At 40.7% G+C, this 24,820-nt stretch overlaps 1 protein-coding gene across 5 annotated transcripts in view; it reads right to left on the reverse strand.

Moving 5' to 3' along the window:
• Positions 1-24,820, reverse strand: part of CACNA1D (calcium voltage-gated channel subunit alpha1 D) — a gene marked incomplete at both ends in the record, with an annotated part of 357,356 nt that overhangs the window by 98,967 nt on the left and 233,569 nt on the right. For 3 of the 5 annotated variants that reach the window (XM_084248163.1, XM_084248166.1, XM_084248164.1), the window contains 3 exons: positions 17,121-17,224; positions 23,920-24,116; positions 24,619-24,771. In XM_084248163.1, the coding sequence (XP_084104289.1) occupies positions 17,121-17,224; positions 23,920-24,116; positions 24,619-24,771 (454 nt within the window). Of the gene's footprint in view, positions 1-17,120; positions 17,225-17,792; positions 17,897-23,919; positions 24,117-24,618; positions 24,772-24,820 lie in introns of all 5 variants that reach the window. The other 2 variants (XM_084248167.1, XM_084248165.1) reach the window with 1 other exon arrangement.

A 24,820-nucleotide genomic window follows, 5' to 3' on the forward strand; every position in this document is an offset into this window, starting at 1 on the left:
GGCCATCTTATCTCTGTATCAGTCTCCTATCATCACCCTGGCCATTACCAGTTGTTCAATAAGAACAGATTAAATTAATTGAATAAAGGGCTTTATAGGTTCAGGTTTTACATTAATGATGATGTCAAAAAAAGAGGTATGTAGGATCTGCATTGGACATATTTGGCCACAAATACCCAGGTAACTTTCTTACACCTAAAAGGTATACCAACTGTTGTCATTAAAAACAAAACAAAGACAGCAAGAGCCCTGTACAAGCCTAAAAAGTCATCGATAGAAACAGAGGGTCTCAGACATCTTAAAAGTGAAATACACCTTTCTCCACCATATCTCCTTGTCTAAAGACAGAAGAGAGGCTCTCTCTTTGAAGAGTTAGTTTCCATGGCTACCAAGGACATTCCAATGCTTCTAGCAGAAAAATTTCCCCCAATGATAAAAAGTCAAACAGGTTGCATACCAAAAGTTACAGACTTCTGGTTTCAATCTGTTTCTTAAAAAACACCTTTGAAGAGGTATTCTTCAAAAACATGGGCTCTGCTGTCTGCCATCACTTTCTTTGAATGAAATATTTCACTCAGTCAAGTAAGCCAAATCAGTGTCACCCTACCTTTTTACGGCAGGTTTCAAATACTGCTACTTATGAAATCACCTGAGAAACATACCTCGCTAGACTTGTCAGATTCCAGTTTTTAAAGTAAAGGAAAATGTGCATCTCAAGTCTGACTTGCAAGGGGAAGAACCATCAAAAATAAGCATGTCTGAGGTACCAGCAACCCCAAGAGTTAAGCACTGCCCTGGTCCGCCATGAGAAGGGCGTGGTTGAACTGCCCAAAATGGACTCATGGCTGGATCTGCCTGAGCCAAAGCCTGCTGGTGGACTCCTCTGACGATAAGCAGCTCTCCCCAAGGAAGAAGCTGAGCCTGGCCCATCTTTTGGGATGTCCTCAAAGCAATGCCTGCAGGAACTTGAACCCAAATCCCACTTGCTGGTCACATCAAAGGCAAACCACCTGGTGAGAGGGACTGAGGGGAAATGCAGTCTCTCCCTCCCAGGAGTCCTTCTTAAAGGCCAGATGGGTGGAAGCACCCACTCTGAACTATCAAACTTTGTTGAGGACAGGGAATAAGCATCACATTATGAAGGAGACTACAGGATTCTGAGAGATTCACCCCCCAGTAACAGAACCCAAAAGAGCCACTTGAGCTAGCACAGGAGTTTTACATATGCAGCTTTAAGAGGAAAAAGAAACCACTTTCTCTGAAGCCTCCATATTCCACTGTTCTACTCTGTGCTGGGTAATTCATTTGAGGAAGAGAAAGAAACTGACAAACAGGACAAATAGAACAGTTCATGATGCGTCAGCACAGACTGAGTGGGTAGACAGGATCCCATGGCGGTTGTCCCTCACTAGACAGAGAACAAGCTTCCAACTGAAGAGAAAAGCAGCTTGTGCTCTAGTGACAAATAGATGTCCATTTAATTTCTAGCTTACAAGGAATTCCTTATCTACTGAGTGACTTCGAGAAAAATGATTAACCTCTCTGAGCACTGCTTTCCTCATCTGTAAAACTGAAGCAAAAAACCCTTTACTACAGTAGTAAAGAGTAAATGGAGTACACTATATAAAGCACCTAGCCCAGTGCCTGGTCTTACATGCTTGATTTACAACTGGAGGCAACAAAGCAAATGAGAAACACTGTCTCACACAATCTATACCCAGAATTGACAATCATTAAGTCCCAGATCTCTCCGTACTGAGAAGCACAGGCCCACAACTGTCTCCTGCATTAACTCTTCCACTCCCATCTCCACCACTGCACCCCAGCCCCGACTCCATCACCTTGCACCACCCACAGCCACGGCCCCCAGTGCAGGGCTCTCCTTTCTCCATTCCACCCCTCCAGGCACCATCTTCAGTTTCCCCACTGAGTTCTACTCATTGTTCAAACAATGTTTGAACACCATCACCTCATTGTTCAAACACCTCAATAGATCACATGAATTAAATAAAAATTCAGCCTCCCTCCCTGGTCATTCCCCACTATGCATGCATTCCTCTGCCCCAACAGTACCAGCCACACCGAGGCCTGGCAGCTTCACTGACTCCTGACACCTACGTGGACCACACCTGCTTTCCTCTTCCCTCGCCAGGACGTAGAACTTGTGTTTTCCCCACATCCTTACATATACCCTTTCTTCAATATGCACTGGGAACCCAGCTTCCTCAGAAGAATCTCCACTGGCTAGCCACCCCTCCACTGCCCTCCTAGGTACCTTGCTAGGTACAGAATTGATACTTAAATACACTTGTCTGATGACAAAGAGGGAGAGGGCGCAGCTGTGGACATGTACGCGGAGCCCTGGAGTTCCTGCTGCATCTGTGAGCCTCTTGGTAATTACCACCACATGATTTGGGCCTCTGGAACAGCACACCTCTGGGCTTGCAGTGTGTATCAGCCACTGGAACAGAATCCTTCAGATGCAGTGAAAGACTCCCTGCCTCAGAAGTTGAAAAGCCTCAGATTCTTAGGGGCTCCAAAAATGTCAGCAGATAGCTTAAACCAAGATTTATTTTACAGCAAAATTTCAGGGGAATGATGTAGTTCTGAGTGGATTAATATTTTATCCCTGAATCCAAACCAAATTCTTATGACAATCAGACTTAGAGAAATTAGGTTAGCACTCAAGTGCCACTTCATGCCCTGGAAAGACAGGGGCCCTAGGGAGAAGAGCTGGCAAGTGGATGTTCAGAATGCAAAATAAGGTTTTGCCAACCCACAGCAACAACCTCCTAGAAGGAGACAACAACTTGGTCCATACAAAGCCACACCTGACATTTGGAAAGATCTTTCCAGTTTACAAAGGCCATCTCTACCTGTTTTTCTTCTCATTCTTAGGATGGCCCTGTAAGAAAAATCACATAACAAACAGAGTCATCCAACCTCAGTGAGAAAACCTTGACTTGAGTGAGTGAAGTGCACAGATGACCATCACAGCTCTGGGAAGTGTGGAACCAAGATCAGAGCCAGGACTTCCAGCCTCTGAACTTAAACTCTTTCCACTACAGCACGTGGAGACCAATAACCACAGCATCCAGTAGTTTGGATGACCTAAGGGTCTACCGCAGGCCAGGGTAGCAGTGAGAGACCCCAGCCACAGCACTAATACCCCTCAGCCAGACTACACATACACTCTGAAATAACCAGGATCCCATGTGTTCTCTGTAGGGGCTGAAGGAAGCTCCTGGCACATCATGAGGCAGATTCCGGACCACAGGGACTAGACATCATTATCCCAGACCAAGTGGGCCAGGGTCTCTGTTGGCTGAAGACCCTCCCCCCATCAGAAGACTTCACCACCACTCAACTCTCTAACCACATCTTCTCACCCCAGCTGACCTGTTTAATACTCCCACTATAAATTTATTTCACCTTTCTGAAATATCTATTTCAAAGACCCATTTTCTCCCAATCTGCTGGGCCTCTCTTTTCCTCCTAATCTACCTTAGATACCATGACCATTAGTGACTCCTTTGGTGATGCTTTTGCTGATACACTGAACTCTTCCATTCTTGTACTACCAACAGATAGCAAAACTTTTGCCCAGGAGGAACTCAAGCACTCTCTTTAGACGTACAACTCTGCCACCGGCCTCCTGCGTCAGAGAACGTAGAAACTGGACAGGAATTCTCCCAGCTTCCCACTACCAAGCCAAATGTTTACCTGCTCCATCTGCTCTTTTGTTTCATGACAAAGAGAAGCATCTTCTCTTAATACTACCTGTCTTCTGGCATCTTAATGACACATGATCACATACCCTTCCATTTATTGAGGTCCTCTTTAAATAGTTTTGTATAGAAGAGGCCTTATACAGCTTTCATTAGATTATTACTAGTATCTTGATTGTTTAAGCTATTTTCTGGTACAGTTATAATGACTATGTCCTTTTTGGCTAATTCTAACATCTGTGTGAATTCTGGGTTGGTTTCAACTGGTTAACTCTTTTCATTATGGGTCTCGTTTTTCTGCTTCCTTCCATGCTTTGATGAAAGGCCAGACATTGTAAGTTTTATCTTGTATGGTGCTAAATATTTCTGAATTTCTGTAAATATTCTATAAATATTCTACCTTGTTCCAGGATGTAGTTCAGTCCTTGGAAAAGACTCTTTGATCCTCTCAGGTCTTGCTATAATGATGTATGAGGTCACAATCTGGAGTACTGTTCAGTCTAGGGCTAATTATTCCTTGCTACTGAAGCAAATCTTCTCTGAGTACCCTACCCAATGTCATGTGAACTATGACTTTTTCCAATCTGAATGTTGGAAGCAGAAAATATTCCTAACACTGAGTGTTGAGCACTGTCCTTTACAATCCCTTCAATGTTCTCTCCCTAACCTTCAATAATCTTTACACATACACACACACATACATACACACGCACAAATGCATGCAAGCGTGCATGCTAAGAAATACTTTACAGACTAGATGAGGACCTTCTGTTGATCTCCAGAATTCCCTCTCTATACAGTTCTAGGAATGTTCATGTACAAGTCATTTTGTGGACATCAGTTTTCATTTCTTTTGGATAATTAGAGAGAAGTATAACTGCTGAACTATATAAATATATATTTCATTTTATGAGAAATTAAACTTTTCAAAAGTGCTTATACCATTTTATGGTAATAAAATGCTTATACCATAAAATGGTATAAGCAATATATGAGTACATCAGTTGCTTTATACTATTTCCAGCACTTTGCACTTTATTTTAGCTATTCTATTACATATATGGTGGTATTGCACTGCATTATTAGCTTGCACTTCCAAGATGACTAATAATTTTGGACATCTTTGCATGTACACTGGCTATGTGTATATATATTCCTTTGTGAAGCATGTGGTCAGTCTTTTGCAAATTTAGATGGCAGTATTAGCAAGCTGTCAAATTTATCTAAGCATTTTTCAAATTTATGCATTCAATGCTCTAGCTATCATAAACTTCAAGAGTTCTTAAAAAGAAACTCACATGATTCAAGAAATTTATATACAATTACAAAGAACCTGTAATAGGTAAAACAGTCTTGACAAAGAATGGAGATAACACACTCGCAGATTTCAAACTAACAATGGACTACTACAACCTTGTCATAATTAAAACATGGTATTGGAATGCAGAGACACACAGACTAATGAAATAAAAATTGAGGGCTCAGAAATAAACCCACACTTATATGAATAATTAATATTCACCAAAGGAACCAAGAGTATATAATGTAGAAAGGAAAGTCTCTTCAACAAATGGTACTTGGAAAATTGGACTGCCACATGCAAAAGAATGAATTTAGATCACTACCTCACACCATACACAAAAATTAACTCAAAATGGATATAAGAGTTGAAACCATATAATACAAAGAAGAAAACAGGCAAAACACTCCAAGACATTGACTTCAGAAATGTCTTTGGGGCCTCCACTTGAATAAGTTAAACAAAGGCGAAAATAAATGAGACTACATCAAATTAAAAAGCTCTGCACACCAAGAGAAACTACCATAAAAATAAAAAGTGGGAGAAAATATTGTACATCATACAGTAAACAAGGAGTAATACCCAAGATCTACAACAAACTCAATGGAAAGAAAATAAACTAATAATTTTTTTAAAAGGACACTCCCCTCAGGAGTGCTTTTAGTCCCTCTGCCTGTTCTGCTCCCCGCTCTGTCTCTGGTGAAACCTCTCACCCAACTGCAACTCTGGCCTGTACCCCAGCTCTTGTCTAAATAAAAATAAATCTTTAAAAAAAATAAAAAAACAAACCCTAGAAATCTGAATGTAGAACTGAGGCTACCAAAGGGGGAGGCTGAGGTGGGAAGCAAAGGGTGGTGAGGGCCCAGTGGACTTTGGTGGAGGAATATGTGTGCTCTGGTTGTGGGTGGTATGCTAATAAACATCTGAAAAGGTGTGATCAAATACAGTTGTTGTCAATAAAAGTAACCTCAATTTAAAAAATGTGTAATTTAAAGAAAACAATAGTGAGTCTTCCAAACCACCTCTATTTAGATCATCCCTAATTTTATTAAGTCTTCTATAGTTTTCATTATAAAAATCTGTCATGTCTTATCTTTATTCCAAAGTATTTTAATATTTTAATTTCATTTTCTACATGCTTTCAGCCTGTATAGAAGAATAAAATTGATTTTTGTATACCAATCTTATTTTGGTATGCCAACCTTTCTATATTCTTTTATTAGTTCTAATGAATTTTTTGTAGATTCATTAGGATTTTCTGTGTGGACAATATTATTATCTGTGAATAGAAAGTCTTGCTTGCTTTATAATCTTTCTTCATTTGGCTCTTTTTCTTATTTTCATGCACTGACTAGTTAATGCTGAATGCTTAATGCTGAATAAATGGGGCAAGAGAGGATTGATAGCTTTGCTCCTAAATCCTAAGAAAAGAAAGCATTCAGTCTTTCTCCATTAAGTGTGATACAGGTTACCGTTTTGCAAATGGCCTTTTTCTGGTTAAGTTCCCATATATTCCCAGTTTGCTGAGAAGTTTTGTCATGAATAGTCACAGAACATTATCAGTAGCATTTTCTACATTTTTTCAGATGATTTCTCTCCATTTTTTAATATGGTAAATTACAAAGATTTTTCCAATGGTGAACCAATCTTGTATTTCTAGTACAAAACTCATTTGGCCATGGGGTATTCTTCTTTTAATAATGCTAGATTCAACTTGCTAAAATGTAATTGCTAAATTTTGCATCTGTATTAATGAAGGATATTTTCTCATTACGTCTGTTATATTTTAGTATGAGGGTTATTCTGGCCTCATAAAATGATTTCTGGAATATTACCTCCTCTTCTATTATCTGAAAGAAGAATTTCTAGGAATGCTACTATTTCTTTCTAAATTGCTTGACAGAACTTACTTTTGATACCACATAGGCCACTGATTTTGACAGAAGGCTTATAATTTTGGTTCATTTAAAAAGCAAATATACAGCTCTTTGGGTTTTTCTTGAATCAGTTTCAAGGAATTTGTCATTTTCTTGTTACTGAATTTGTCATAAAATTGTTTACCCTATTCTCTTGTTATTGTTTTAATGTCTAATATCTGTGGTAATGTTCCTTTCATTTCTAAATGGTAATTTATAATTTGCTTTTTGTCTTTGATTAGTCATGCTTGAGATATATCAATTTTTTTAAACTTTAAAAAGAGCCCACTTTGATCTTTGTTAACCTCACCTATTATTTTCCATTTTATTGACTTCTGTTCTTCATTATTTCTTATCCTACTTCCCTCGGATTTAATTTGCTTTTCTTTTTCTAGATCCTTAGATGGGAATATAGATCACTGAATTTAAACCTTTCTTCTTTACTAATATAGGCTTTAAAGTGATAAATTTTTCTGCTAAGTACCACTTTAGATAACATAAGTTCTAAGATTTGTATTTTCTTTTTAATTGAAGTAACATTGGTTTATAACAGTATATAGTTTCTGGTGTATGGTCTTATAAATCACCATTTGTATATACTACATTATGTTCACCACCAGAATTGTAGTTCCCATCCATCACCATACAGTTGATCCTATTTACCTGACTGACTTAACCCCTAACCCCTTCCCTTATGATAACACTGTTTTATTCTTATAACCTAAAAGTTTTTGTTTGTTCATTTATTTATCTACCACATGAGTGAAATCATATAGTGTTTTTCATTCTTGGTTCAATTTATTTCACTAAGCATAATACCCTCTACTTCCATCCTGGCTACTGTGTAGCAGGATTTTACCATTTTTGTAGCTGTAGAGTATTACATTGTATATATATACCACATCTTCTATCTCTGAAATATATCTATCTCAGGAAATACTCCTTGAAGTACGTATGTGGTATTAATATAGTTCCCCATTCTTTCCTTTTTTATTCTGTTTGTATTTATAGTATGTTACATTTTTGTTCAGGCTGACAAACTGTCTTTTAATTAAAATGCACTGTCCATTTTCACTTGATGAAATTATTGATATATCGGGGTTTGTATCTATCATTTTGCTACTGGCTTTTTGCTCATCCCATATGTTCTTTGTACTTTTTCTGCCATATTTTGGATAACTGAGTACTACTACTATTTAGGATTACATTTTCTCTCTCCTTTTAGCTATTAAGATACCACTTTTTAAAAATTCATTGCTCAAGAATACCATATACAGCCCTAATTTATTAATTCTACTATGAATTTGCTTATCCAATTTCCCATTTAATGTAAGAAGCTTACAATAGCCAGGTTCAAACTACAGATTGGGATAACTATGGTTAGAAGCCAGGTAAAGGAAAAGGAGGGGAAGGAAGGGAAACTTGCAAAGTTTCCTGTCATCATTCCTTTAACAAAATTTTTCTTCCCTAATCTTTCTTGCCTCTACTTCCAGGACTTCAATTTCACATATATCAGATTATACATTAATGTCCAGGGATCATTATTTTCACTGATTTTATTTCCTTTCAGTGTTCAATCTATAGTGTTTAATTATTTTGTTTTTATTTCTCTACTGATCTACCTCTATTTCTTTATTGTGTCGATTATTCCCTTCCATTTCTTAAAACTAGAAACTGGTCTATAGTGGCAATTTCAAAGTCTTTGATTGCTAACTTCTTCCATCTCTCAATTTGTTTCAATAATTGTTGATTGTAGATCAGGTTTTCATGCCTTTTTTCCATGTCCTGTAATTTTTCATGATATGAGGAAACATTAAGGGAACACCTGGATTTGGTGTTTTAAAGGTTGTTGACTTTTGCTTTGGCAGGTGTTCATTTTGGCCTGCTTCTCTTGGAGTTTGTTTATATTGGTTAGGGCAGGTATAGAATAGCTATTTCTCCAGGGATAAAGTATCCCTGTCCCTAAGACTTGGCTTTTTGAGGTCTCATCTGAATGTCTTGTTTATTGATTAATCCACTCCAGCTGGTCAAAACCCCTGGTCTAGCAGTTTCAGTCATTTTGGCTTTCTCACCACAGCAGCTTAGCATATAGTCAAAGATTAAGGAGAATCCCTATTTAGACTTTTGGAGCCCCTTCTCTGCATACCTCTCTCCAGCTCTCTGCACTAAAGATTCCTACTGTCTCAACGGCTCTACCTGTGTGCCACAATTCCAAAAGTGTCACTGGGCAGAAAGCCAGGACAATCGTGGTTCTTACTCATGTGTTTCCTCTTTTTCAGGAATCCCCATCCTGGGCTACCTATTTCCATCTTCTGAAAACAATTGCTTAAAATGTTTTGGTCAGTTTTATAGTCATTTATAGTGAGAGGTCCAGTACGGTGCCATTACTACAGTTTGCCATGTCCAGTCCAGACCATTCATACTGCTGTCACCTGAGTAATTTTTATATAGGAACTTCCCCCCAATTTTTAAACATTCATACAAAGTTGAATTATCCAATGCACACCCATAAGCCTACCAGCTCATTTCCACAATTAACATTTCCTCCATTTTCTCTATTCCCTGTATATCCATCCTTCTATCTACCCTCAAACTCATTTCAAGTTGAATACATCAGAACACAGAATAATCTTTATAAAACACAAATTTATATCATATCACTTCCTGCTTAAAATTCATCAGAGGGCCCCTCCACCCTTAAGCTAGTGGCCAAAACTGAGTCAAGGGCTGAAAAGATCTTCATGATCTGACTCTGCTGAGCTGTCTCTCTTCTTTCCCCACCATTTTCCCAGTTCTCCAGGTGTCTACCACTGTGGCTTTGTTCAGTTCCTCCAGCGCCCTCTATTCATTCATATTACAGGGCCTTTGTGTGGGTTTTTCCTACTCTTTCCTCCCTCTTCTCCCATCTTCCTTATTCCAGGATGCTTCCCCTCAACTCCTAGAAATCAGCTATGCCTGTTAAACATTCACAGCACTAAGTCACTTTATTTTCAAGAATTTATAAAAGTTTGTAAACCAAAAAAAAAAAAAAATAGTAAGTTTGTGACTAAATTTTTATTTTCCCTGTTAGATGTAAGATTCATAAAGGCAAAAACTCAGGCCTCCCTCGTGGTGCAGGAGTTAAAGTCTCATCACTATCAAACTATCCCCAGCCACTGCAGCATGAGTTCGATCCTGAAGAACAAATTCAGAAAGCCCTCCAAAGACAGGAAATCCACAAATTTTCAGTGCTCTCAGACAGTCCACCTAAATTCTCATAAAACTCGGGATCCACATCTTCATCCAATTCCTAGAGATACAGCTCTGAATCTCTCCAAGTTCTGTTTTGTTGTATTTCAGAGAAAACTTTTTCTAAAGAGATCTCATTAAGGGTTTAAAGCCAGGCAGTGCGACAACGCATCCCATGCTCTCCCTACATGCTCTCGTTCTCCACGCCAGGCAAGGACGGTGGCTCCCTGTGCTCGTGGCACCAGTGACTGCTGGCTCATGCTGGGTGGAGCACACCCATGCCTTGGCAAGGTGCCTGCACCTGCTGAAATACTAAGGTGAAACTCTCGGAAGGGAACACCTGCTGAACTTTAATAAAGAAGACATCTCTGGGCCTCCCAGGTGGCACAGCGGTTGAGCGCTGGCTTGCGAAGCTGCCCGCAGCCTCTGCAACGCTGGTTCAATCCCTGGCCACCAGGTGAGGGTCCCACATGGCGCTCAGACCTCTCCTGCCGCCCGATGCTCCCCTCAACAGTGTATTTCATCAGTCTGCCTGCTCTGCTCTTCTCTGCTCTCCGCTCTGGTGAATTCTCTCACCCTCCCGTGCTTCTGACTGTACCCAGTGCTTATATGAAAAAATAAAAAAAAAAAAGAAGACATCCCTGTACTATGGGTATATTGGGCTTTGTATGCCAAGCTGCCTGCTACCACTACTTGATCTCTTTAAGCCATTTTACCAAGTTGAGAAAGATTACTACACAAAGACAACAACAACAGAAATACTGGCACAGGGCTGACAGCATCTTAGAGGTAATCACCACTATATTTCCTCACAAGAAGTCAAATCATTAAATCCATAAACATCCCTTTTGTTGTAGAAGTGATAACAATTGTTAATGTCACCCATCAAATAGGAAACACAGAAAAAATATATATGGCTTTAATTTCAACCATTAAGGTACAGCAGCTATCAAAGAGCTGGGTCTGTGCCTGAAAGCACTGTAATGACTTCTCTTCCCCCAGGACTCAGGGTCAACAGATTCACACAGCCTGCCCTGCAACACAGATGTCCTCAACTACCTCTTTCCTTCTCCTGAGCCACACACCCACACACCAGAGCACCAGGGGAGGCAGCAGAGCAGCGATCAATACAGAATTCGCCATCCAGAAAGGCACATGTGGTCAGAGCCGCCTCCCAGGTCCCCAGAGGTTCTTGTATGTGTTAGAAAGAAGCACTTGGTCAGGAGCAGATGATAGCCACAGCTGACAAGTAAGGGAGCTCTACTGAATCTGCTGCTAGTGCCTGGCTGCTGTCCACTGCTGTTGCCAGGGAAACAGACGTCAGCTTGATGGAAACAAGGATCAGTGAAAACTTTTACTTACCTTGTTTCCACTGATCCAACAGCCATTTCTATGGAAACAGTAGCTGCAAGCCAGTGACAGAGAGGTTACCACCCACTTGTTAATGTCAGGTGTGGCTACCAGCCTAGGCACTTCAGGTACCATGGCACCAGCAGCACCCAGATCCAGCTGTCAGCTACCCCCACCAGGCTTTTAACTGCAACAAGAAAGTTCCAGTGTTTAAAAGTATATATAAATGTTTTGCTTGGTTCTTTAGTAAGAAAGGGGAAATTCAGCATTTCTACCATGTTAAGCTGAAAGGGAGCTTAAGTTCTTGCTTTACTAAGTCAAACCACATGAAATAACTAATGGATCGTGGACCTCTCCCTCCACGTTCAATGCTGTCCTCAGCATTTCATCTGTTTACAGGGTTACTTCAAAATTCAAGAAAAGAGACATACAACTGTGTGGACAGAGTTTTCACCTATTTGCCTAAGTCAGAGCAAAGACAAAGCCAGCTAAACGTGGGGACGTATGCTGCTACAAGTGATCATTAGGGTGTCTTTGGCTGGAATCCTGGCAGCTTTATCCTCACTGATTACACAGGGAAACTTTTTTTAATCATAAGAACTATCTACAAAACACTCTGTCCCCTCCATTTTTAGACTAGATTTCTATGTGTTTCCTTAGCCAACTGCCAAAAAGCCTCTGTTGGTCAAGTTATAGAATCAACTCATTAGCTCAGTACATATTCACTCTGTAATAAGGTGCAAGCAGACATCAAGTGACAGACTGATTATCCCACCCCCTCAACCATGCCCCTTTGAGTCTTGTAGGCAAGTCAACTGCTCTTCTAAGACACAGACAGGTCAGAGGCATGTACAGAAGAGGAAATTCTGTACCTCATTGTTTACCATTTGGTAAAATGTTGAATGAGAGCAAAACCTAACCTTGCTCATACTTTATAAGAATGCCTATTCCCACAGGGTATGTCTCCACTCAGAAAATATTCACAAGCAATCCAATCACTCTCCACCTGGGATATCTTGCCTCCTGAGCCAATGGAGAGCAATCTTTGATTTACTATGGCTCATAATGATGTGAATTTACATGGACTAGAGGCCACATTATGATGCCCCAAACCCAATTTTATGCTGTGAGGTTCTGACTGACTATATAGTCTATGGCGCTGTGGCTCCACCCCACTACCTCTCTCCGTTCTTTCTATGTCAGCAGTTACACAAGCACAGTGACCGTGCCCGAGTCTTTGCTGAAGTCCTCAAATTAATTTTCCTAGGACGGGGTATAGGGAGGCCAGCAATAATGAAATTCAGAATGATTCACTGGTTTGAAATGCTTCATCTCATCCATGTTCCCTTAAATCTTCTAAAATTAAGATAAACAGGTCTCTAGTAGAATAAAATTGGATAAAAAATTTAAAAAGATACCTGTGGCCTGGTAGATCTGGAACTTATAGGAACACAGAGAACCAAATTCATTTAGAGTTGAATGATTTTAAATTTACAGATAGAACTAGGTTTACATTCAATTTAAAGTCATAAAAATGATTTACTAAAAACATTAATGTTCTAACAACATACGACTAGCTTTAAGTGTTTGAAATATGTTGGCAAAACTAAACCATTGAATTCACAAATTATAAATAATTCTGATCTAGTCTTTAAGAAGTTCTAGGAGGTGCTATGTAGTAATAGCTTTTAGTACTCATTGCTTTATGACTCACATATATGTCCCTGCAATAAAACACAAATATTACATAAGTTTGACTTTTCATCAATTCAGGACTATCGTGGCCAATTATTACTGATTAGCTTGAAAGGACTAAATTGATTAGATTCTTTTCTTGCCTCAGTCCCATTCTATATACTATTACCTCAGTCATCTTAACAACGGCCAAGCAGTCTACCCTCCTCAGCTCACTGACTCTTCAATGAACTAGCTCCTTCAATGTTCAATGAGCATGGCTGGTATTATTAGCTTCATTGCACAGATGAGGAAAGTGAGACTCAAAGAGATAAATAATTTGTCCCAAATCTCACAGTTAGTAAACAAAAGAGCAAAGGTTCCAGTCTTGGTTTCCAAATCTAAAGCCAGTATGTCCAATCCTGTGTTACAGAAATGCCACGCCCTTCTATTTGTGCATCAAAACAAAACCCCATTGTCAGACATAACTTCAGTCACAGTGATTTAGTGATGCATAATACTTTACAGCTGCCAAAAAGTCTCTACAAACCCCACATCCTCCAATGGAGGTGCAGAGAGTACAGTATTAATGTGTGTACAAACATGTTTCTCTTGGTCACTTCTTAAGAAATCCAGAAATATGGTACACATTAGACATTCCAAAGACCCCCTTTAGCCCATCCCACTCCACCCAGGGATGGGACTAGGCAGAGGTCCATGGACAAACGATAAGAACACATTAAATGGAGGCCTCCCCGGTGGCGCAGCGGTTGAGCGCTGGGTTGCGAAGCTGCCCGTGGCCTCTGGGGCGCCGGTTCGATCCCCGGCTGCTCCCCGGCCACCAAAGGAGGGTCCCACATGGCGCGCAGACCTCTCCTGCCGCCCGCTGCTCCCCTCAGCAGTGTACTTTGGTCCTTCTGCCTGTTCTTCTCCCCGCTCTGGCTCTGGTGAATTCTCTCACCCTCCCGCGCTTCTGACTGTACCCAGTGCATGTATAAACAAAACAAACAAACAAATAAATAAAAACATGCCTCTATTAAAAAAAAAAAGAACACATTAAATGAATGAAATTCTTTCTATCTTTTTCAAAGCACTTCCTTAGCTGATTCACTGTTGGTCACCTCATGGGGGAAGCAGACGACAGGACTATTCCTTCTTTGAGGGACAAGGAGACAGAGGATCAAGGCTACAAAGTGAATTCACAGTTAATACGTGATACTCATGACACTGCAGGACCAGAACCCAAGTCTACCAGAACCTTCTCATCTACTGGTCCCTTCTTGGGGCATGAACTACACAGTACCTGGTGTCAGGTGGGTCTAACAGGTGAAGAAGCAACTTCATCACCAAGACCAGCATTTCCCCGGGAATTCAGCAGTGATTCAAAAGAAACAGAACACTAAAATACCAACATGTATTTCTGTCCATTTACTGACAAAATCCTTAAAAGGGATAAGAAGTTAAACGAGTAATTTTTAAAATGAAAAATCATCAAACTTCTATCAAGCTAGCCTGAGATATAATCTATCTGAATTTTAGACTTAAATGAGATGTGCTTTCCAATCCCTGGTGGTGATGGCACATTCTCCTTCATGGGAACTTACTGTGAAATTGCACCACCAGTTACAGTCATTCCCAGTTCATCCCACAGAACACTATCATCAGAGGGAGTCTTCACTGAGCCCGTGCTTGGCTACACAGGGTATACAGTTCATAAATTTCATACTCACCTTGAGAAAAGGGATGTGTTATAAAACCAAAGAAAGAGCTTTCCAAAGCATCAGTCTCTCAATATCTTAAATCATACCAACACCAAATCAAGTGTGCAATTAAAATCAATTCAAAAACACAATAGAATAGTATGGCCAACCGAAAGAGGAAAGAGCCAAGGAGCAGAAACAAGTATTTCTAACTGGTTAACAGACTTAAACACACGTTTCTTCATCAGAAGCCAATAATGTGGTCTCAAGTTTCTAAAACGGGAGGTGGCTTTGTGGATTACACTTGTGTTGGTCTGATAGACCCTCACGGGTTTTTTGCAACATAAATGATTTCCTTTTAACATTTTGGCCCTTCTGGTTTTATAATCCATTTAGTGCTTGCTTCAAAAAAATTGTGAAGAATCTTATCATTAAAATAATTTCTAAAAATTTTCTTTATTAAGAAAACAAATAGAAGTGGACTTATTTTTTTTTTTTCTGCTTGGGGGGAAACAGCCAGGGGGAAGCAGCTGGGCAGAGAAGTGGGGGATTGTTGGCTCCTTCTCAGCTTCCCATGGTAAGCGTCTTATGTTAAGATCCAGCTCACACACATTTGGCTTTCACAGGCCCTGCTCTAGCTTTGCCACACTCGGCCACTTAACACTGGTGTCCCCACTAGACAATGAATGTCTGTATTTTAGACATCTTGGTGCTTCTGGCCCAGAGCCGCACACTCAATAGGAACTCAGGAAACACTGGCCAAAACAGCAAGCATGGCTGAAAGGCTCTGCTTTGCAGACCTGGTTCTTAATTTACACAAAGTACCCTCAGCATTTCCTATTAAAGTGGCCTTACTGGTGGAATAGAATTGGGATGCAGCCACTGGGAGTCAGCACGAACAGACAATGAAAATCCCTGGGAAGACGTGGACTTTATTTCAAAAATTCACATGTCAAACAACTGACAAATTAGCTTTAAAAATGAAAGTTTCTTTCATCTGAGAAAAAATTCACTTGTGATATATATTCTCCTTCATAAGAAACTTAGTTTTGTTTTGATAAAATGTGTTTTTAAATTTCTTATTATTTTCCCTAAAATATATTTCAAGAAACTGGTTGTTCCATGAGCATGTGTACCTTTAAATCCTTCAGCTTGGCTGCCCTGCCATGGGGTTGCACATTTAATACCACCATCATAACCAGAAGCCCTTCCTCCCATCTCTCCTTGTTTTTCCTTTTTAAGTGCCTCATCATGCCCGGGACAGTTCCTGCTTGGAAAGCTCAGAGATAAGGCATGTCAGCCGCACTGTTAAAATTAGTGGTTTCCATGGCCTCAGTCAGTTTAGTATGGTTTAGGAGACATAAGGCGCCGAGGAATTCACAGGAGAGTGACTGTTAACCTGGTGTGGCAGAGTCAAACACAGTGCTCTTTCTCCAGGAATAAACCGCCACTAACCTAAGAACATGAGGATGGAGGGGCCATAACTGAGGCCCAGAAACACCAGACGTTCCCTTCCTGAGCCAGAGTTCATGCAACCACCTCTCCAGAGGGTCAATCTACACGTCTGAGGCAGTAAACAAAGAGAGATTTCAAAAGGGCACTAAGTGACAGGGACTATGATAAGGTCATAGGAAACATGCACAGAACTGATCATGCTGCGTTAAGGAAAGATTCTACAAGCTAAGATTAGAAAGAGATGAATTCGAAGGGAAATTCTCACAGTGACAGCAGCAGAAAATCAAGCCAATAAACGATTCTGGTCTGAAGGAGGCAAGATTATGAAATTATTCAACATAACGTGCTAATTCTGGGTTTATTTTTCCTTCACAATAAAGTCTGAAACACCACTGAAATATTCATGATACACAGTGGGTAATTTAAAGGGGCCAGATTATAAATAAAACCAGCAAAGACAAAGATCCTTTCCTGGGGGAAGACCAAGCCTGGAATCCTTTTACTCACTTGTAATCCACTTCTACACATGGGCAGATTAATGCAATTGGCTTCAGGGAAACATTTTCACTAAATTAATAGTGTTTGGCAAGCGTCAGAAACACAGAATCTCAGACAGATACGGGCAGAAAGAATCACAGTTCAATCCAAAAGCAACACACTGAGGGACACTGGCTTCCACACGCATGCAGAGAAGCCCCGGGGCGGCTGAAGACACGCAGACTGCCCACAGGGCAGCAGCAGAATGCGCAACACGGATTCAACTGCTTACCCACTAAGGACACCAAGAACCAGGTTAAGGACGAAAAATGAGCCAAGGATGATCAGACTAACAAAATACACCCATGGCCATTCCCATCCTATCGCATCATTTACCTGTAAAATGTAAGGAGATCAGTTATCAGTTATCCATTTACTAAAGAGCAGAGCCCCCAGGGCAGCAGCCAGACCACTCAGGACTTTGAAGATGAGAGCTCCTCACACGGAGACCTCAGCTAGGGCCTTCCATTTCTCTTCATCTAATAAAGACAAGCTCTGCTGCTAAAATCTACAAATGCGGCCTAAGAAGTCGGCCGGACTAGTTCACTTAGCTACTGTTTTGTACCAATTTATCTGCATTAGATTTGGATCCAGACCAATAAAGCAATTATAAATGCATCTCATTTTAGTATAGACAAAACGGCAGGCACTGGAAACAATTTAAATCCCAAGAGACAACACTTGATTAATTTCTGGTCAATAATGGTTCTATAGACTTCTTTCATGAAGGCTGGTGAAGTTCCAGGAAACACCCGGCTTCGGGAAGTCTCAGTAGGAAAGAAAGTGACTTGGATCCCCAGAGAGCCCTTGGCACCCACCCGGAGGCCCCCATCTACCAAAGCCTGTGTGGTCTTGGCATCTGTCCTCAGGACTCTGCTTTCAAGATGAAAGAGGTGTAGCTTACCCGCTCAATACACCAAGTACAAGATTTAGTACGAAAAATGACCCAAAGATGACGAGACTGACAAAATACACCCAGGGCAATTCAAATCCCATAGCATCATTCATCTGCAAGAAATAAGATGGTCTCACAGGAGCGGGTTAATAGAGAATCTAATAAGAAGAAAGGGTCACGTTAGAGACAGCATTCTATACACATTTATTTAAACACTTACTTAGATTCAAATCAGAGACAACAGTAGTCAATGCACTTTCATTCTCTCTCTCTTACACACATACACACACACACACACACACACACTCTCACATTCTCTCTCTCTCTCACAAAGAATCAAAGCTTTCAGGGCAAATGATAGCTTACTCTGGTCACAGGTAGGGAAATCAGCTGGGATATGGCTCTTGCTCACAGGAAACTTCTTGATAAGGGATTTTCAGGAAAATAATCTTGGTAGTAGACAAAACTAGTTAGGACTTGGCTGGAAACTATTTTCTACTCTACCCAAGTGATTAGCTTTTGTTGCTTTTAAAATTTGCGATAGTGGAAAATTCTTAGAGAGATTTTCTATATTTGAATCTATAAACTCTTTTCTTCAAAAAATGCCCTAAAATAATAGCTTTCCATTAGAAGTCAAGCTACCCAAGGAGACCTAACTCATCTTAAAGCAAGAATACCTGCAACCCAGTGAGTACAAGCACAGATAATTAACGCAAGGAAGAAACATGTTCAGAAGTCAACTGGCTGACCCATAGTCGAGGGTGCTTCGGGGAGATTTTTCCCATCCAAACCCCTTGGAAGGACCAGGAGGAAAGAATCCCTTTGACCCATCTAGCATTTACAGAGGTGACCTGCCTCGGGAGAGCTGGCCCCAGCTGGGAGCTGACTGGTGTTACAGGTGGAGGGTTCATTGGTGCCACTACTTTCTGAGACAAGCTCAAGCAGCAGAGTCAGACAAGGCCTCCCTGACAGGCCCTCTTGGGAAAGGTTTGGTCCTGATACTCTTTCATGCTGGAGCAAAGAGGTGCATTAAAGGTTTACAGCTGGATGGAACTTTCCAGCAGCACAGGTCAGTATTAAATTAGGCAAATACTTCTCCCAGGAAGGAGGTGTTAAGGACCAGTGAGAGGACAGAATGGAGCGACCCCAGGACTGGTCTTGCTGGAATACCCAGAATCAGAGAGTCAGGGTCATTCATGGCTCATGAGGTGTATAAACATGTGCTCTTCTCTACATTATCTGCCTCCAGGGCTTAGCTTTACAGAATGAGACTCACGCATTTCACTATGTTTATCTCATGTGCAAGCCAAACAGGAAAAGAGAACATAAAAAAATTACCTAGCATCTGTTGCTGAAGTCCAGGGAGAGGGCATTAAATCCCTTATGAAACACCTGTTCAGCTACATGAAAACTGATGTGCTTAATAGAACTCATATCAGTCTGCACATCTTACATTGGCAATTAGAGTAATGAATGAGCCAGGGCCGTGGCTGCAATTGTTGATCTAATTAAGTTATATAAACTAATTTCAGCAGGAAGGCAGAGGGTAATTTTTCCAACTACACCACTAAACTTATTTAAAAACCCATGTGTGGAGAAGAACCAGGCTGCCTGGGGACAGTGGCCAGAGCTTAGCCTGGAGTCAGGACCCTGCCTGGGGATGTCTGTGGGTTGTTTGCTCTGTGGGGACAGGAGTGCATAAGGCAGGCAGTGGGTGCAAGTCAGTACTCCCACCAAGAGACCTCCCTCTTCTACAGCCTTGGGAAGGTCAGCTGGCCCAGTCATCTGCTTACCAATCCTCGTTCAGCCTCAGCCTTGTGTTCCAGAGAATGGTTCAGGTAACAGCCATCTGCTCCACTTGGGAGGGAAATTTTTTTCTTCATTAAAGAAATGTTTAATATTTTGGAGTAGGTGTTTAATAGATTTAAAACAGAAATATCACCTGGAATGACAGGCGGTGCCTGGGGTAAGACTGGTGCTAAACAAAAGCATGGGAGAGTATCTAAAGCTCCAGAAAAGTAGGAAAGAGAAAGGAATCCTATGCTTTAAGGACCTATCTTTCACCTAACTAAGTCTTGTCAACTCAAGCCGCTTTTCAGAAGTCAGTACTTCTCAGACCTTTCCATACACCAAGGATAAGTCAGATCCTTGTAAGTCAGTACAATGTTCCCCTAAATACCCAGATGAAAACAGATTCTCCTGGGGCCTTTGTCTGCATGGGTTATATCAACAATTGAGAAATCAGCATGAGCTAAAGCATTTCGATTTATATTAACCTTTAAAATATTTATACCAAATCATCCGGGAAAAAATATTCTATTTCGTTTCATTTTTTTCCTCATTTCAAAGGTTGAAATATATATTTGTGTGTCAAATTAAAGATCAATCTAAGGTTTTGTGCTTTTTCTGTTGGTAATGCTACTGGAAGCTTGGTGTGCTGGTTGTAGCTTACCTGAGCATGGATTGAGAGAAAGGCACAAGGCGGCCAAATCTTGGCTGACTGATTAAAGAGGAATTTCCCAAGGGCCCTGAATGAAGTGGATCATCAACTTGACCATGATAACCTCCTGCTAGGGTCTGACAGCTAACACCTCCACAGGTGTGTTCCCAGAGAAAAGAGCTTGGCACTAAGGCCAGAGGCCATCAATGATTTTACATGGATAGCTCTCTCCTGAAACCAACACTATTTTAATTCTTACATTTAAAAACATTTCCTGAGTTGAATAAAATATGGGTCATGCAGTTTTATTCTGCATCCTGAAGACAAGAAAACTGTAGCCTAGAGAGTTCTGGTGATCTACCCAAGCTCACACACCCCCAGCCTGTCTAGTCTTAATGTTCTTTCCTTGCACTATACCCACTGCCTCTGTGGACAACAAGTACGAGTGAGTCAGATGAATTTAAGGAACTCGCTTCATCAAAGAGCTCTAAAGTAACTTTTTCTCCCACTAAAAGTTAATCATCCATCCCGTTTTCTGTACATCAAGATGATACTGTTAAGGGTTTCTTTGTGCATATTGCCCCTTCCCTGCCAGTAGTTCTCGTCTCAATAACCAGAAAGGTATTTGCCAACCACTCCAGAAAATTAAGGCATCAGTTTGAGAATACTGACTGAATACAAATTCACAAGGTGCAAAATAATCCCTGGTAAAGTCTCTGTCCACCAGATAAAAACACTTGAAGGACTGAAATTTGTTGGCAATCAATATTTAAAATCTAATCTCCTTAGTTATCTCCTCACGATGTCTCTTTACACCCTAGTTGTGATAAAAATAGATATCTAAACTTGGCCTATCTATACTGAGACAATGGAATAGTACAAAGTATTTGTTGAGCACCTGCTCTGTGCCAGACACTGTGCTGGGCAGGGAAGGTCTATTCTGGAACACAATGTGATTTCCCACTGAATGTGGCCCATAACATATTAAATTAAGAAGGCCTTGTGCCTACCTCCATGATGAATTCATAAATGTAATCAGCAAGTGATTAAAAGGAACTCTGCTTTTAACAAACCTGTGATGTCTTTCAGAGAATAAGATCTTAGTGAATACTCTGGAAAATAGGACTTAGCTGCCCCCTAGTGTTCTAGAAGGTCCAAAGACCTCTGACAGAAGAAGAAAGCACAGGAAAGGGTCCTGGGTTCTAATCTAGACCAGGGTCACAAACTATGACCTGTGGGCCAAACCTAGGCCACTATCTGCTTTTGCATGGCCATTGAGCTTTAAAAAAAAAAGCTCTTATATTTTTAAATAGTTTAAAAATTCAAAAGAATGACACTTTATGACATACAAGTATTATCCAAATTCAAATTTTAGTGGCCACAGATAAATTTGTACAGGAATAGGTCATACTCCATGCTAATACGATGCCTGTTGTTACTTCCAAGGACAAAGGCAGAAGACAAAGTTGAGCAGTTGTGAGAGACCATATGATCTGCAAATCCAAATATATTTACTATCTGGCCCCTTAAAAAACTCTCTAGACCCCTATTCAAGATGAAGGGCCACAGCACCACATGCTAGAGGACCCTGGGCATGTTCGGTGGTCTTTTGACAGTCCACGGATCCCACCTTCAAAATCTCTTCAAAATTATTCCTTCTATAAAGGGATTTATTACTTGTTCCTCCATCAGAATAAAGATGTCATGCAATTCAGAGACTATAATTATTATATTGTCAAATTATTAACACTGTGATAGTCATATTAACAACAAAGATCATAATTATATCATCTTATGTGATACTTAATGGTTCCCAGGAAAGCAAATGGAAACTTGTTCCTGGGTAAATGGAGATTTCTCCCATTTTTCACTTGCTTGACAACAGGAAAATGGTCAAGGGAGAATCGACATGTAGAAATATAACATAAAGTATGAAATTTTCCATTAGTCAAGGCATGTTGGATCAGTAGTTGGCAATTCACCATGACAATAGAGAACAACAGAACTGAGAGGAGTCATGGGTTTTTACTTTTTTAAAATATCAATATGTTTATTGTTTGGAGGGGGAGGATGAGTTTGGGTCATTTGGATGATGCTTTTTATACTTATCAGAAACTTGACAAGAGAAGACTGGCATTGAGACCTCAACTAATCTAAGGGTTGCAATTTAGAAGATAACAGTGAAAACCCTTTATCTAATTTAAGGGTCCCCTTGCATGGCCATGGTCTTGGCTCATCCAGTAATCTCCCTCCTCCTTCCTGCTCATGAAAAGCATTGTCTTGTGGGAATAAAGAACAGATGTTCACACCCACACAGACAAACACACACATAGGCAGGCAGGCAGGCACACACACGCACATGCACACACGCACACGCACATACATGCTCTCTCACTCTCTCCCCCCCACCCCTTCCATGGCAATCAGGAAAAGGAGGAGAGGGGAGAAACAAGATACAACATTGATGATGTTCAAACCTCACTCCCAAACTAGACTCACACTTTGGGGATGAAAATAAAAAGATACCTCCCTTGTCTAACATTAAATATTTAGGGACATCTACAACCCTGTGAGCATGTTATTCACTGTGAAGGGAAGCAAAAATCTATTTATAACTGCTACATGTTATGTTCTCTGAAATTACAGAGTACCATGAAATCCAGCAAAATATCTAAAATTTAGATATTATCAGAGGCTATTTCTCAATTTGTAGGCTTTCTAACTAGACTGGCCATTTAAAAAGTATTCTATTACTAGCTGCCTTTTAACAAATCATTATTGAATCCTGGTTAATCCCATTTAGACTTTGGTTTAGGCTCAAAATCTGCATGTCAGCCGTTTTTCCCAGCACCTCTGTACCATGGAAAATAGTTTCTAAACTTCTGTGAGCTTTTTCAATTTCTATCAAATGAGCTCACAAACTCAGCTCTGGGAAATGGCTACAAAAATACAACTGCTCTTCATTTACAGCAAACCCTTCTGGTCTGTCAGGAATAAGAAGAACCAGACCTTAGCCACTGACAGGGTGCCCATCTGTTTCCAAGGTGGACAGGATGGGTCTACCAGCCAGCCCTGGAAGCTTGATGAGCCATTTCTACTGTCTCTGATGGAGATCTGAAGCTCCAAAGAGAAAGGGAGAGAGAGCTAAGGGCTTGTGCAGGGCTGGTTTAGAGTAACACTGAAGATGAAGTAGGGAAATATAATAAAAGGGGAAACCCACTTTGGCTTTAAGGCTGAACTAAGTGATGAAAAGCATGAAAAGGATCCAGTTTATCTTCTCCAACTTCCATTTATAATCTAGTAGAGCAAACCTGTCTTTAAGATTGAAGGTCAATTTCAGTCCACAAAAGTTCAGGAGTCTCTTAACCTGGGAAATGACACCCTGGCTCTCAGAGTTTTATCAGGACAGCCCTGGCCTTCTGAAGTTCCTCCAAAAAAGGGGGTTACTAGGCAGGCTCAGCAAAAGTTCCCCAGGCAACACTGGGGAGTGGAGAAAGCCAAATTATTCTGTGCTTTCTAGAACTGAAAGACCTTGAGGGGAAAGGAGATGAGTCTTGCTGAGCAAAGAGGGGCTGCTTCCCTTCCCAAAGAACTGACTTCCAAAGTTTCTTTTGCAGCCAGCTCTCCAATGGTTTTAACTAGAAAACACTCATTTCAAAGCAAATACTCCATAAACTCTCTCTTTGAGCTGCTTACCCAGTAGAGCACATCTGTCCAGCCCTCCATGGTGATGCACTGAAATACGGTGAGCATGGCAAAGGCAAAGTTATCAAAGTTGGTGATGCCTCCATTTGGGCCAACCCAGCCACTCCTACACTCTGTGCCATTGGCGGTACACTGGCGTCCATTCCCTGAGAACGCACACGGCGCTGGGTCCTCTTCAGCTACAAGATCTGCAGAGCAAAGAGGCTTCAGCACTCAAGACGGGACATCAGCAAAGCCAACTGAGTGGAAACTAAGGACCCTTGCCTGAGCCCAGACACACTCTCTCCCGCCCATGCTGTCCCAGAGCCTACTTGTCCTCAAGGTCTGCCTCAAATCCTACCTCCAAAGAAAGAGCATTTCCTCCCCTCAGAATTCATTGCTCTTTCTCACCTGAACACCTTCCTTCTGCCTGTTCAAGACAATGCTTTCAGTTCACCTTGTTTTCCAGTTTAGGAGGCTCCTCATCTTGTTTGCCAGGACATATTATACAGGAAATCAGAAAAGGCCATTGCATTCTCATTTATTCTGAATGTAATTCACACGAAGAACTGGCTCAATAGCTTTACTGGTATATTTGACTTTTATTAACCTCTCATTTTGTTTTAGATTTTCCCTAAGCCACAGACTAAATTGTTTTTGGGAAAATCAAAAATTTTTAAAGTTAGGTTAGTTACCATTTTCACTACTCACCTGAGTTGGCAAAAAAACATGTTTTGTGCATTTTTCCAATAAAAAGTTCCAATCCTATAATAGCATAGATTATGATTACAAATAATACCAAAAGGGCTATGTGAAGGAGGGGAACCATGGCTTTTATAATGGAGTTCAGGACAACTTGTAAACCTAGGAAAGAGAAAAATAAGTTTGTGAGCTGGGAAGACACTTCTGTGGT

The sequence above is a fragment of the Talpa europaea genome, assembly GCF_964194135.1.
Source record: "Talpa europaea genome assembly, chromosome: 11".
Taxonomy (NCBI): Eukaryota; Metazoa; Chordata; class Mammalia; order Eulipotyphla; family Talpidae; genus Talpa; species Talpa europaea.